The sequence below is a fragment of the Microtus ochrogaster genome, chromosome 17 (genome assembly GCF_000317375.1).
Source record: "Microtus ochrogaster isolate Prairie Vole_2 chromosome 17, MicOch1.0, whole genome shotgun sequence".
NCBI lineage: Eukaryota > Metazoa > Chordata > Mammalia > Rodentia > Cricetidae > Microtus > Microtus ochrogaster.
Window position 1 is genome coordinate 16,038,990 of NC_022019.1, and position 13,999 is coordinate 16,052,988.

The window sequence follows — 13,999 nt, forward strand, 5'->3', positions numbered from 1 at the left end:
CTCTTTCATATTTTAAAGAATGATTTATCTTCATTGATTCTGTGACTACTTTTTATAAATCAATCAATATATATAGATAGAGATATAGTGTGTGAGTGTGTGTGTGTGTGTGCGCATGCATGCGTGTAACAGTGTGTCACAGTTTAAACTGATCTATGTGCCCTGGATTAGAAACCCAGTGCCCCAAAAGAAAGTGGGTAGGTATTTTACACAGACTCCAGTTTGAAAGACAACAGTGCAAGCACATGGTCACAAATAATCAGACTACAAAGCAGCACTGTAACTTCAGCAACCTAAATACAGGTGTTTATGTGGCCGGTTTTGCTTGGTTATAAGACCTTGACTAAAAATAAACATTTTAAAGGGGGGGGGGTGAGGATGTAAGTCAGTGGTAGAGCTATTGCTTAGCATGCCAAAGGCTTTAGGTTCAATCCCCAGTACCGGAAGAAAGACAGAGACAGAGGAAGGAGGGAGAGAAAGGAAGGGAGGGGAAGAGAGGAGAACTGCAGAGGGGCGGCTGTAAAGAATATCTACCCGTCGCTTGTCACCTTCCAGGAAAGGGAGCCAACGGAGGGGCAATAAGTGTCTGAGGGTGAGGAGTAGTGGGAACTCACGGGGGTATTGGGGGCTGGAGGGGTAAACTGGACTCTGGCACAGCCTGGACCCCAGATGAAACACCTACCCGAAGCCAGCTTTGTCACCGTAGAGGTCCAGCAACTGTAATATTTGGACATAGTGAAGTGGCATGTTCAGTGAGCCAAGTAGCCAAGCATAGTGGCACACACACATAATCCCAGCACTTGGAATGCTGAGGCAAGAGCATCGTGAGTTTGAGGCCAGCCTGGGCTACAGCTGGAGAGTAAGGCCTAGGTCTGTATATGAGCATGGATGAGTCTCGGAGTACACTGCTTCCGAGAGTGTAAAAGCTGGCGTCTCGATGACATTTGCTGCTTACATAAGGTTTAGACCAAGAAAATGAGACTAGGCTTTGCTTATGGACACATGTAGTGAAAATGTGGGGAAGAAGATAAGAAATCCTGGACTCAGAATGGTGATTATTCTGGGGTAACAAAAAGGACAGCAGTAAGGCAAGCTCATTGGGGAGCTCCAGCGGCTTCTGTACAGTTGGGCACCTGCCCTTTCCTACCCTCATGTCTTGCCGAGAATGAGAAAAGATGATGGCCTGTCTGTCAAACACTAGAAGTTTCTTAGATAATTGTCACCAGACACCTTGAATCTTCTGTCTTCTATTTTCTTGGCCTTTAAGCACATGACAGCCTCTGGACCACTAGCACAAATCCTCACGCTGTTTAGGGAGAAATCCCCCCGCTGGGTTGTAAGCCGAGGGATAGCTTGTGGTACAGTGTACTGTAGGACCGCTGCTTGCCTCAAGAACAACACACAATTTCGAGTTTTCTGGACCCCTGCCTCGGGTATTTTTATTTCCGTCTTTTTGTGCAGCCCTCCCTCTAGGCCTCAGTTTGGTCTTCATCACAGTGGCTTGCCACCAGCGTCACAGCAGATCTCTCTGCACCAGTGACTCCTGTCAGGAGCCGTTTCAAGCACTGAACTCACTCGGCTCCCTCAGCGGCCTTGTAGGATAAGTAGATACTTGCCCTGTTTTGTAGGTCAGGAAACTGAGGAAGTTGAGATAACTTGTGTGAATGTCACAGCTGACCGGCACAGCCAGGACTTGAACCCCAGCATCCTGACACCGCCCTCCTCCTGTGCTGCCCCTGTGAGGCCCAGGAGTTGAGTGCTTCATGGGAGTCATTTTATCAGAAGTCTGTAGAATCTGGCCATAGCAGGTGCTTAATAAATGCTCGCTTTAACTAGGTGGCATCCTCGTTCACGTGACCTGACACCATGTAATGCATTCTGTCTCTGCTTCAGAGGGCAGACTGGGGAGCAGCGGGAAGGAGGGATCACAGCTGAGCTGCTTGATTGTCCTGGTCCCACTTACAAGTCAGCCAAGTCACAAAGTCATGGACTCTATTTTTAATTGTGCACACGCCCTCTTCAAACAAATAACAGGTCGGGGGTCCTGTTCCACCTTCTCTCATCTGGGATGTAGCTAATTCATGCCAAGCATGTCAAGGGCAGGAGGCTGTGGTCATGGGCACTGAGGTGGAGAATTTTAGCCCAGGTTGCTACCCTCTGAGGGAGTCTGTCCTGCTCTTTCTCAGGCTGACCTTTCTCTGGCCTTCAGCATAGCAACTAGAAAAGAGAGATCCATTGAACACCTGTTCCAACAGGGCCACATGATGTGGTAAGCTCTGCCTGGCCCTGACCCAGGCCCTGGTCCTCTACTTTGCTGAATGTTAAGTTGGTGGTGGACTTGTGGGCCTCAAACCAGAGCAGGCAGGACTCCAAAGACAGTCTATGAAGGATGGGGGCAGTGCCAGGGCCCCGGAGAATCTGCTGCCTCACGCCCACCTTCCTCTCTTACTGAGACAGTGACTCAGGCCCAGACCACTCCCTGGGGAGCCAGGGTTTCCAGCCACTATCAACCACCGCCTACTCTTGCTCAGCTTTCCTTTCTTCTCACCCCCACCCCCAGCTCCGGGTGTCTGTGTGTCTCTTGCCCAGCTGGACATATCAAAAGGTACAGAACGGGGGAGCCTGAATCGTTCTGGGGGTTCTTCCCACCCCCAGGCCTAGCTTCCCATTTACTAGCAGCAAATCTTGGAAAGCCAGCCGAAGCCAAGAGAGCTCACAGAGGTTTGAACTACCTGCCGCTGCGTATGCTGAGCACAGGGGATGCTCCCAAGAAGGCAGGAATTGAGTGATGTGCTGGGGTGACCCGGGGATCCCCACGCAGCCACCATCTGGGCCGGCCTGTTGTCTCTGCCCCTGCAGCAGAGGCGGGTGAGGAAACAAAAGATTGAGAAACCTAGCAAATGGAGAAAGCAGAAGAACCGTTTGTAAATAGATGTTACACAAGAGCAGGACCCTGTTTGGAAGGTTCCACCGAGACAGAATTAGCCAACTGGCATCACACTGCTAATAGACATATTTACTGTTTGAAAGAAGTATATTTGTAGCTTTGGAGAACATCCTGTTGACTTTTCTTTATTGTGAGTCCTTTCCCTCTGTAAACATGGGTTTTGTTTTGTTTTTGTTTTCTTTCTCTCTGAGGTGAGGCGAGTTAGAGGTTGAGGACTGTTTTCTCCATTTTGTTAGTGAGACCAAAATATCCCTTCCCCTGGCCCCTGGAGCCTGTGTTTATAGAGTGGCCAGCAGAGCTGAGGAGTGACTCCCATTCCAGAGAGAACCACAGACTTCTTGATTTCTCCCAGAAAACAGAGATTCTCTGGGGAGCAGGCCTTACTTTCTCTCTGGGCTACTGCTTGCCCCCTTGGCCTCCTTGTCCTGGAGGATCAGAAGCCTGTGACCCAGCCGCCTCCTAGCTGTCACTCATGCATGCTGCCACCCCCCAGAGCAGCTGTTCCTCCTAGCCTGACTCTGCCACAGCTTGGGGAGGCAGAGAGTCTGGTGAAATATAGCTGAACTGCAGTTTCTTTCTCTTGTCCCCTCCCTGTCATCTTCCACTGTCCACTAGGAGTATGCCCCATACCAGTGCCAGGGAGTATCCCATCTGCCCCCGGTTTCTAGCCATTTCTGGGCACAATGGGGTTATATCCAATAACCCAGGAGACTCCTCTCCCTTTGTAGTATCCTCAAAAGCTCTTTAGAATGCCTTGCCTTGGGGACTAGCGAGATGGCTCAGTGGTTAAGAGCAGTTGCTGCTCTTGCAGAGGACCCAAGTACAATTCCCAGCACTTAAATAGTGCCTAACCACAATCTGTGACTCCACTTCCAGGTATCTGTCAGCCTCTTCTGGCTTCTGCAGGCATGTGGTATACATGCCTACATGCAGGCATAAGACTCATACACATAAATAAAAGTTAGTTATATTCTTGACTCAAGCTTTAATAGCTTCTCCAGGCTTTGCTTCAGAGGTCAAAGGCCAGTTCTGATCTGTAGCTAGCTAGTGGCATTCCTTGTCTGTTAGTTTTGATCACACATCAGATTGGAAACCGTTACCTTTTTTGTTCTTTATATACCCTGTCTATGAGTGCATGTGGTGGGGGAGGTGGTGGTTTATGTTTTTTAGGACCCCTAAATCACAGTGTAGTATTTTGCAGGACCCAAGCTTGGGACAGTTGAATTCCTTTTACTCATTCATGAAATAAACGCTCTATGAAGTCATGGCATGGGTTTTCCTTATTTGTTCCCAGAAGCTAGCATCGCACTTTTCACAAAAGGTAGCCCTTTAGTAATGATACATTAAATGTTCAGCAAAAGGCTGAGAATGTTGCGCTATGCCTAAGACCATACCTGCCAGGATCGCAGAGAAGGAAAGCATTCAGTCCGTGTCCTTGATGAGCTTCGTATCATAATCAGAAAGCAAAATACAGCGGCGTAGTGGTTGACTAGCCTGTGCTCTTTATCAGGCGAACACTTCAGAATGACAGGGTGGTTCAATATTAGGAAACATATTTGCTCATTTCATCCCAGTGATACGTCATAGGAGAGTAAACTGCTCACCCAGATGCATGCTGCCAAGACATTGGTCTGCCAAAAATGCAATCTCTGTGTCTTCTAATAATCTAGCAGCAGACAGCTGTTTCCTTCCTCTGCGGGCTTTGTGTCTGAAATCAGTGGCTCCCTTCATGTCGCATAGTGGAAGATCAAGTGCAAATCCATCTTATTGTTATGGCAACAACAAAAGACCACTTCTAGCCAACACAGTAACTAGACAAGAATCAGGTATAAGTATTGGTAAGGAAAAGGAACATTTGATCCTTATTTTCCTATACGTATTTGGAAAACCTAGTGAGTTTCCCTTCCACAGATGAACTTCTTAGGCTATATAGGATAACTGTAGGTATGGTGAGTGGTTGTAGGGTAAATTATCCAGCAAGACAGAGTGGGGAAAAAAAACATCTCATGGGGATGGGGGAGCGGGATTAACCGCCATGAAACATACCTAAGACATAAAGAGCTAAATGTTTCACATTTAAATATTACCTTGGGCTCTTTAAATAGCCAGCGAAATAAATGTAGAAGCCCTGTTTAAGAAAGAAAGAGGGGGTGGAGGAGGGAGAGAGAAAGGGAGGAAAGGAAAAGAAACAAAGAATTGAGCTGTAAGACTAAGGGCACAATAAAAAGACTCGAATGAGCAGATGGGAATATTGCTGCCCTAAGTGTAAACTTATGTGTCTATGGATGCGGGTTCTTCACACACTTAAAGTCCTATGAGCGTGATGCATCGCTAATGATATTAAATATATTTATAGGGTTTTAATATGGAGGGAGGACATAGCAGATGATTCATCTTGACTAATAAAACAAAAATAGCTCTAAATATTACCTGGGAAAGACATGCAATGATAAGGAATTCATTTTACTTGATGTTAAGAGTTTTTGCAACCCTAAATAGTTAAACCCATGTTATTAGCCTGTGATATGGAACAGCAGAAATATTTAACACAATACATGATTTTTTTCAAAGATACTTTCTAAGTCATGCATGGGGGTGCATTCCTGTAATCCCAGCACTTAGGGGGCTGAAGCAGGAGGACTGCTGTGAATTTAATGTCAGCTTGTGCTATAGAATGAGTTCCAGGCTGGTGTGGGAACTATCTGAAAAAAAAATTATACCAACACATGCCAAAAAAAAAAAGACTATATCCTACATGTTTGCAAGTGTGTATCAGGGCAAGCCTCCAGGTCCTGTGTGCCTTGTCTTTTGAGGTAGGATCTCACTGGCCTAGAACTCCAGGTTGCTTGAGCTAGTTAGCCAGCAAGCCCCAGGGATCGCCTGTCTTTATCTCTAGGATTATAGATTATAACTGTGTGCCAGCACGCCCAGCTTTGTGAGAAAGATACATTTTAATTCCTGTTAAAGCAACTGTCTAGTCTCACACTTAAAATAAATTCTAAATGGATACAAGATTTAAGAGTGAAAAATAAACCACTAAAATTCATCTGGAAAGAAAGGAGACACAGAATAATCAAAATAACCTTAAGAAGAGCAAAGTTGGAAGGCTCTCATTTCCCAGCCGTAAAGCTTACTCCAAAGCTGCAGTAAGTCAGATGGGGTGGTACAGGCAGATAGACTAATGGAGTGAAATGGAGGGTGCAGAATATACCTTTGCATTTGTGACCAGTTGGTATTTTCACAAGGATATTAAGTCAACACAAAGATCTGTCTTCCCAACAAACAGCTGAGCTAAAAAGACAGTGTTTGCAGAGGAATGAGATTCATTGCACCATATACAAGTCCCTCTAAGAGTGGAGTGAGGCCAGACTCAGGGACTCCACGCCAGGACTGGATGAAGTGGAGAGCCCAGCCATCTCCCTCCTTCCTTGAGCTTTACTCTGTCCTAGCAGAAGGACGAAGGATCCACCTCTGACAGAGAGCTCCACACTAGGGGATGTACAGGTGAATTTACTCTGGGAAACTAACAAAACCTCGCTTCAGGAACCCTCACTTGCATGAACAGTGTCCAGCCCCTTTAGAAGGAGCCCTAGCCTTGTGGTCACATGGTCCTGGTTTTCTAAACTGAAAGCATTTCTACCATAATTAACTGTTATTGTTGTTCACGCTTCTGACTTGTCGCTTTGTTTATTACTATTATTCCACTGATGTCACTCAGCTTTGACACAGCCTGTGCCTTCCTTAGGGTGGGGCTGGGAGATGAGTTGAGATTATAGTGTTTTACCCACCATTTATAAAGTGTTTGAGACATTTTTAATAAAACAAATGAGAAATGACTGGCTCTGACTTAGAAGTATACAAAAAGTACCTTTGAAATCACCTTTAAATTTATTTTTAAATTAAAGGAGAAACTGAGGATTATAGCTCACTGATAGAATGCTTGCCTGATAAGCTTGGGTTCAATTCCCAGCATTACAAAAATTGGGCGGAAATTGGATTTAAAAATGAATCAAACACAAGTGATAGGTGAGCAGTTAACATCAATGGAAATCAAACAATAAAACAAAGTATTTTCAGTTTATACACAAAAGTAGTCATCAGTAAGGAGACAAAATCAATTTTAAATATTAATGGTAATTGTTTGAGAATCTGTTTAATGAACAGGAGCAATTCACATGAATACATTGATAAGACAGGAATTTCTAGTGTATTTAATGTGAAAAACACAACAAAGATAACAAAACTCATGATATGTTACCTGCAAGGACATCAGTGACAAATGGTTACTGTCACTAACTCAGAGAGCATTGAGATTAATCATTGTACAAGAAATCTTGAACTGTGCCCTGAACACTTAGTTTATTTATAAAAGAAACATGAGGTTTTCCTAAATTTTCCATCAGTCTTAAAATTTATATTTATGTATCACCAGTTAGCAGGGAAACATGATTTCTTCCTACATTGGGAGTAGTAGAAAGCAAATTTCAATCAACACTAACTGAGAAAAAAGCAAATTCTCTTTGTCCTTTGGGAAAATGATGCTGACTCTCCTGTGAAAAGACAAAGACCATGCAGCCAGGACTGTAGGAATGAAAATACAGAGACATATCAAGCTGTAAGGTTATTCTTGCTATCAGATATTTAATTACAATTCATATCCTACATACCAGATACTTACATTACGATTCATAACAGTAACAGAATTACAGCTATGAAGTAGCAATGAAATAGTTTATGGTTGGTTGGTGTCACCACCGTATGAGGAACTGTGTTAACGGGTCTCAGCGTTAGGAAGGTTCTACTGGATCAACCAACGTGCTGTGTGCCTCAGAGTTTTCTTTTGTTCCCAAGTCATATACGTGAGACATCCAAGGAAGACATTTTAAGCCAATACATAAAGACTAGAAAGAACTCCAAAGAGCCGGGAAAGGGAGGAGGGACTTTAAGCTGTCATTGACGTTCCCCAGAGAGGAGCCAGCTGGGAATCAACAGCACAAAGGACAGCGCAAAAGGTCAAGCTCTGAAGTCCAAAGATGCACTAGTCAAGTAAACGATACAGAAACAAAAACTGGGCCTCGGCCTCAGCCTGCAGTGCGCTGAGGTGGTGGTGAGAGCTTCTAAAGTTGCTGTTATTAACTACTGAATTTCCTTTGCAAAGTGCACTAAATTAAAATTGTCTCATTGGGGTTAAAGTCATGGAATTTTAGGAAAACTTGATAGCAGAAATGTAGCTGTCGCCCTCCTGGAGCAGTGTGCCAAAGTGACACCTGCACGCCCGTGTTAATAGCCGTGCTGGGCACGAAACCAGGGGATGCATCCAGCCTATGATTCTGTCAACAAATAAGTGGATAATGAAGATGGGGGACAATGCACAAAGGAAATTTTTGCAACCATAAAGAAAAATGAAAGCATGACATTTGTAGGCCAGAGAGAGAGAGAGAGAGAGAGAGAGAGAGAGAGAGAGAGAGAGAGAGAGAGAGATTGATTGCAACTGGAAATCATTATGTTAAGCAAAACAAGCCAGTCTCCAAAAGGCAAATCCCATGTGTGTTTTTCCTCATGCAGAAGCTAGATTTGAAAGGGTGTGTGTGTGCATTATCACAAAATTAGAGAAAGGATCACGAAAAGAAAAGGGAAGTGGGAAGCGTAGCTGGAGTGCTGGGATCCACAAAAGCTGAAGCAAAGACTAGATGAGGGAGGACCTCACCTAGTGGGAGACGGGCAAATGAGGCCAAAGTGTTCTGTTGCAAATGCGTGAAGGTGCAATAATGAAACCCATTACTTTGTCTACTATTTTAAAGACTTTTAAAGATTAGATTAAAAACTATGCTGACTTATGCTTATGTACATATATACAGCTAAAGGAGGTACTACATGGCATATATGCGTGTGTGTGTGTATATATAGATCTATATATGTGTGCAGATGCATGCCCGTGTTGTAATTCACCTCCACTGCTTATTTTTGTCTTTGTGGTGTGTGTGCATTCAGGTTTCTCTATCATTTGTACTTCCCATGTCTTCCAAGTTTCCTACACTAATCAGATGCTATTTTTGTAGTTAAGGAAAAAAAACTGAAGCGTTTTGGGGTTTTTTTTGTTTGGTTGCTTTCCCTGCCCCCCCTCCCTTTGGCTTATTTGAAGAATTACAGCAAGTGAAAAGAAGAAAACAGTAGCCACATTCTCACACCCAGAACTGAGGCTGCCAGCACTTGCGATTAGCCTCAGCTGTTTTCCTTCCAGCTCTTGTAAAAACATATAGTTAACACCACTGAAACACTGGTCGTCTTTAGGGCATCTTCTTCCCTTCTCTCTCACCCTTTCCTTGAATTTTCAATGAGAGCTTTCTAAGCACAGCTGTAGACTTAAGCGCTCCTTATCATTAGCTGGGCGGCGGGTTATCTCTGCTTGGGTGGTGTTGCTGTGTGCCCGTTTCCCTTTATGATCCAAGTGGTCCTGACAACATCATTTCCCAGTTTGGGACAGGAAATAATCAGAGAAACTGAGAAACAGCCCTGTGTGGACTCCATAGAAAAGAAAAGGTCACATTATCAGGCACAATGGAATGGAAGTTTCTCCCCCAAACTGGACCTAGAGCAGGAAAGCTGAGCCAGGGTGTCCTGGAGGAAACACCACATAACTCAGACATATGCTCACACACTGATGGGAATATGTCAGAGGGTCACAGGAACCAACTGCAAGGCTGTCTGTCAGTGGTCAGACCAGAGCAGTTCTTAGTATCAAAATAAGGCAGTATTGGATTATGACCCCGAGTATAAAATAGCCATGAGTCCATGCCGATATGAATAGATAGTAAAATAAACAGTGGCTCCCTGGTGGAAAGAAGTAGGGGGAGGGGGAACCACAGAGGGAGAGCCTTTGAAGCCCTGACTTCCTCAGCCTGTGGCTCAGTCGGGGGCAGCAGGGCTGTCTCTTGTCTGCAGTGTGTCTGTGGGGAGATGTAACAAGAATGACTCTCTCCTTTTTTAAACATTTATTTTTATTTATGTTATGTGAATGTATGGATGTGTGCCACATGTGTGGGGATGCCTGCCAGGGCCGGAGGAAGGCATCGGGTCCCCTAGAGCTAGAGTTGTCAGTGGCTGTAAGCCACCCCATGTGGGTGATGGGAACTGAACTCAGGTCCTCTGAAAGAGCAACCAGTATTCTCAATCCACTGAGCCATCTCTCCAGCCCCCCAAATCCAAGGGGTGGGGAGCATTTTAGCTATAAAATGCCCGACCGGTGCCCCTTAAAAGGGGGTCATCAAAGCCAAGGGAAGTGTAGACATCGTCACAGCAGGAGGCATGGGGTCCGAGTTCTGGAAAGGGTGTTGAGCAGAAACTAAAGTAACTGAATAAAGCACGGATTTTAATGTCATTCCAGGTCCATTAATCATGACCAATGTTCCATACCAATATAAGATGTTCATACGGCAGACAGGGCAGGGGCAAAGTAATTATGTTACTTCACAGTTTTTCTGGAAATCTAGAATAAAATGTATATTTTAGTTAAAAGATGTTGTAACAGGTGGACGTGTCTTTGGAGCTAGCGGGCTGAACAGTAGTGCAGACAGTCTGATGAAATGCTGCCTGGCCATCAGTAACTGCAGTTGGAGACCTGACTCTGTCTGCGGATCCACGGTTCCCCCTTGTGCTAACACACTCGGCTTCATACAGGCTCTCCTGCATTTGTAGGCGCTTGGCCATCAGCCCCAGCTGATCCCACAGACTCAGACCTAGAACAGTTCAGGAGCAAAACACTGAACCGTGAATGGCAGCAAGAAGCAGGAGACCAGGGAAGCAACACAGTGACTCTGGGCCCAACACTGAATCTTCTTAAAAATCTGTTTCCTTCCTGCAGCATGAGAGGGTTAAAGTGGGAAAACCTCTTTTCTGATGTCATGATGCTCTACAAGGCCTGGGATGCTAAGGTGAGGGCTGCAGAGGCCATGACCCTGCAGGCGAGAGCCACCAACTCTAGCTCCCTTGGGCTGTGGTCTGTCGCTCCAGATTCTGGGGCCACTCTGAGGGCTCTTCAGGATCCTCAGCCCACTCCCCATATTCTTGGGGTGCAGGTCCCTTGTAGGTAAGCAAGAGGGCCAGCTAGTCAGGCTGGTTTCCTCGTAGAGGAAGCTGGGTTTCAGAGAGACTGATTGGCACAGTGGCAGAACCAGTGGGGCAGAGACAGGGTCTCCTTCCTGTTGTCCTTGTCCCATCGCAGCTTCTTCCCCACAGAACCCAAGTGTGTGCAGCCTCCAAAGTGGTCCTCGAGAGTACATGTTCATCAGCCCTCAACTCCACTTCCCAGTCTTAGGGAAAGTGGTGGGGGCTGGGACAGAAAACCCAGCTCCTCCTTTTCCTCTTTAGGTCTGAGAAACTGAAACGACAGTTTCTCCCCCCAACCCCACCTCTCGTCAGTCCCACAGCAAACCTTTTCCCATCTGATGATGACACAGCCCAAGACACTTTGCTTTCTGCCAGACCCCAAAGGGTTAACTCTCCCAAATTATGGGGCTGGGTTAACAATAAACAGGATGTCCTCCAGAAATTAAATTTAAACCACCATGACTCAGGCCAGCCCATCCCCTCAGCCAGATCGCTGTCTGGGGGTTATTATCGGTGGTTAATTATACCGTTGGGGTTAGCAGCAGTGTTGGTCAACTTGGGCCAGGTGGAGGCGGGCGCGGGAGAATGACTAAAGGAAGGATGGGAATGGAGCCTAAGGGTTGGTTAGAACAGCCTTGGCATCGTCGGCCCAGAAGCCGAGAGGAGAGTATTGAGAGGCTGTCTTTGGGGCTTCTTCCCAGAGCAGGCCCCTAGGTACACTTCCGACCTAGGGTCAGGACAGGTAGGGGAAACGCATTCCCCTCTCTGTCACCACTGGTACGAACCGTGTTGATGTTCTCACCTGGCCACCAATGTGGACTAACAGGGTCCATGTTGTCAGGACCTGGAAGAAATCTCTCCGTTGCCTCTGTCAATCCACTCACTCTTGAGAGCAAGAAAGGGCACCCGGGCAGTGGCTCGTGGCTTAGAGCAGCCTGCTGGAGTAGCTGGAAGCTGGGCTGCGGCCCCTCTTCTGAGCTCCAGCCCCATGATCTCCCTTGTGTTAGCCCCAGCTTCTTCCAAATTAATCTGGGAACGTGGTAAACACGCTTCTTAGCAAGTCCCAAGCAGGCTTGGGCAGATGCTTCACCAAGCCCGCCACATTTCATCCTGTCTCTTTTTTTTAATAGAAATGTTATTTAATTTGTCCTCTCTCCTTAGCAGCCCCAGAAACCCTACCAGATACACTGTAGCACCTGTGGGAAGCTGAGGGCCTCTTCCAGAAGATGAGGGATGTCTGTGGGCTTTTCTTAAGGGCATGTTTTCAAGAATGATAGCCGCTATAGGGAGCTGCGTTTCTCTCTTAGCGGTTCCTCAGGGCAAGGTTTGCAGAGCCGCAAAGTGTCTTCCTTCCCCCACTTTTCCAGTGTGACAGACCACTAATAGGAATGACCATCTCAGCAGGCAGGAGTGACCAAGAGCATGGAGCATGGTCTATCCTAGAACCAAAGTGGGTGCTATTGGCTCACATGTCCCGTGAGGACTGGGGGAGCAAGCATTAATCCCCTCTGTGTATCTGCTCCTGCTGCCCCGCCTTACCTGTGTCTCACAACACCCTCTGTCTCTCCCTCTTACAGGATTCCATTTAAGATCGGGCAGCCCAAGAAACAGATCATTCCCAAAACCGTGAGTAATGCAGTTCTTGTGCCCTGAGTCTCGGTTGTGCCTCACATCACCTCAACTCTGGGTTTTTCTCTGTCTTGGTACTGGATCCTGTTGGTTGTTCTACATCTGAGAGCCCTGGAGCATACACTGCTCCCCAAATACACAGACCATGATAGTGCCTAAGGCCTTTCTTTCTGGCCACCTCGACTACATTAAAAGACACGGCAGCTTCTCAAGGTAGTCCACATCTTTTTGTTTGCACAGAGTGGTATAGCTGCCATGATCCAGTCACTCTGTGCAATAATAACACCTACCCACCTTTGAGCCCATGATGTTTACCCCTGTTTTATGTCTAACACGGGAGAGGGAGAGCTGCAGATCCTGGAACGTTAGCACTAGAAGCCCATGGACCTCACCTGGCCACACTGTCTGGTTTTTCGGTAGAGTGGTGGAGACACCATTAGATCTGAAAAGTCCCCTCCTGGAAAGCTGCAGTTAACATTCGGGGCTGTGGCTCTGGTCCCTCCTCCATCTGTGCTTTGTGCTGCTCCCACTGTGCAGCCCCATCCGTCCAGAGTAGCTTCTTCAGCCCCTCACACACAAGAGAGGCCTTGAGGGGTTTTTGTTTTGTTTTGCTTTTTAAGCTTTATTTTATGGGTGTTTGTGTAAGGGTGTCAGGTTCCCCTGGAGTTGTGAGCTGCCATGCGGGTGCTGGGAATTGAACCTGGATCCTCTGGAAATGCCATGCTCTTAACCCTTGAGCCATCTCTCCAGCACCCAAGACCTTGGTTTTTAACATGAGTAAAGCCATACTGTGTCATGACAACTCAAGGTCCAGGACTCCCTTCCCAGTAGAGGCCCCTGTGCCCATCCTCTGAGCTCCTGCCATCCTCTTGGCCTCCCGCCTTCTCTCCTCGGCTCCACCACTAGAGCTAGAGGAACGATCCCACTTTGGTTTGGCAGGAAGTCCAACTCATCTGACCAGTGCCTCTATCTTCAGGAAGTCCAGAGATGGGTCACAGAAAGGAGCAGGGCTCAACTTAAAAGAGTCGCCCTCTGCCTCATAAAAAAGGCCGCTTGTAGCAGACTCGGTGTCACCTCCGTGACTGACCATCTGTGGAGCCTCTCAGCTAAGACCCAGAAAGTCTGGGTGTGCAAATGCTGGGCAGCAGGCAGGGGAGGGTGTGGCTATGAGCCTCCAGAGAGTAATCTCAGCAGATCCAGAGGAGAAGTGGTTTTGAAAAGGGTCTTTTTTTCCTACTTTGTTCGCCCATGCAAACAAGAAGACAGAAATCCCTCCCTCCACCACGACTTTCATCTTTCCTTGATGGGGCTTTGATC

The 13,999-nt window shown here is 46.6% G+C and overlaps 1 protein-coding gene across 3 annotated transcripts in view; it reads left to right on the forward strand.

Moving 5' to 3' along the window:
- Positions 1-13,999, forward strand: part of Bin3 (bridging integrator 3) — a 60,424-nt gene that overhangs the window by 27,986 nt on the left and 18,439 nt on the right. For all 3 annotated transcript variants that reach the window (XM_026783181.1, XM_005355562.2, XM_026783180.1), the window contains exon 2: positions 12,631-12,679. Coding sequence is in view for 1 of the 3 variants with exons in the window: in XM_005355562.2 (XP_005355619.1) it covers positions 12,631-12,679 (49 nt within the window). In the remaining 2 variants the exon portion in view is untranslated. The remainder of the gene's footprint in view (positions 1-12,630; positions 12,680-13,999) is intronic.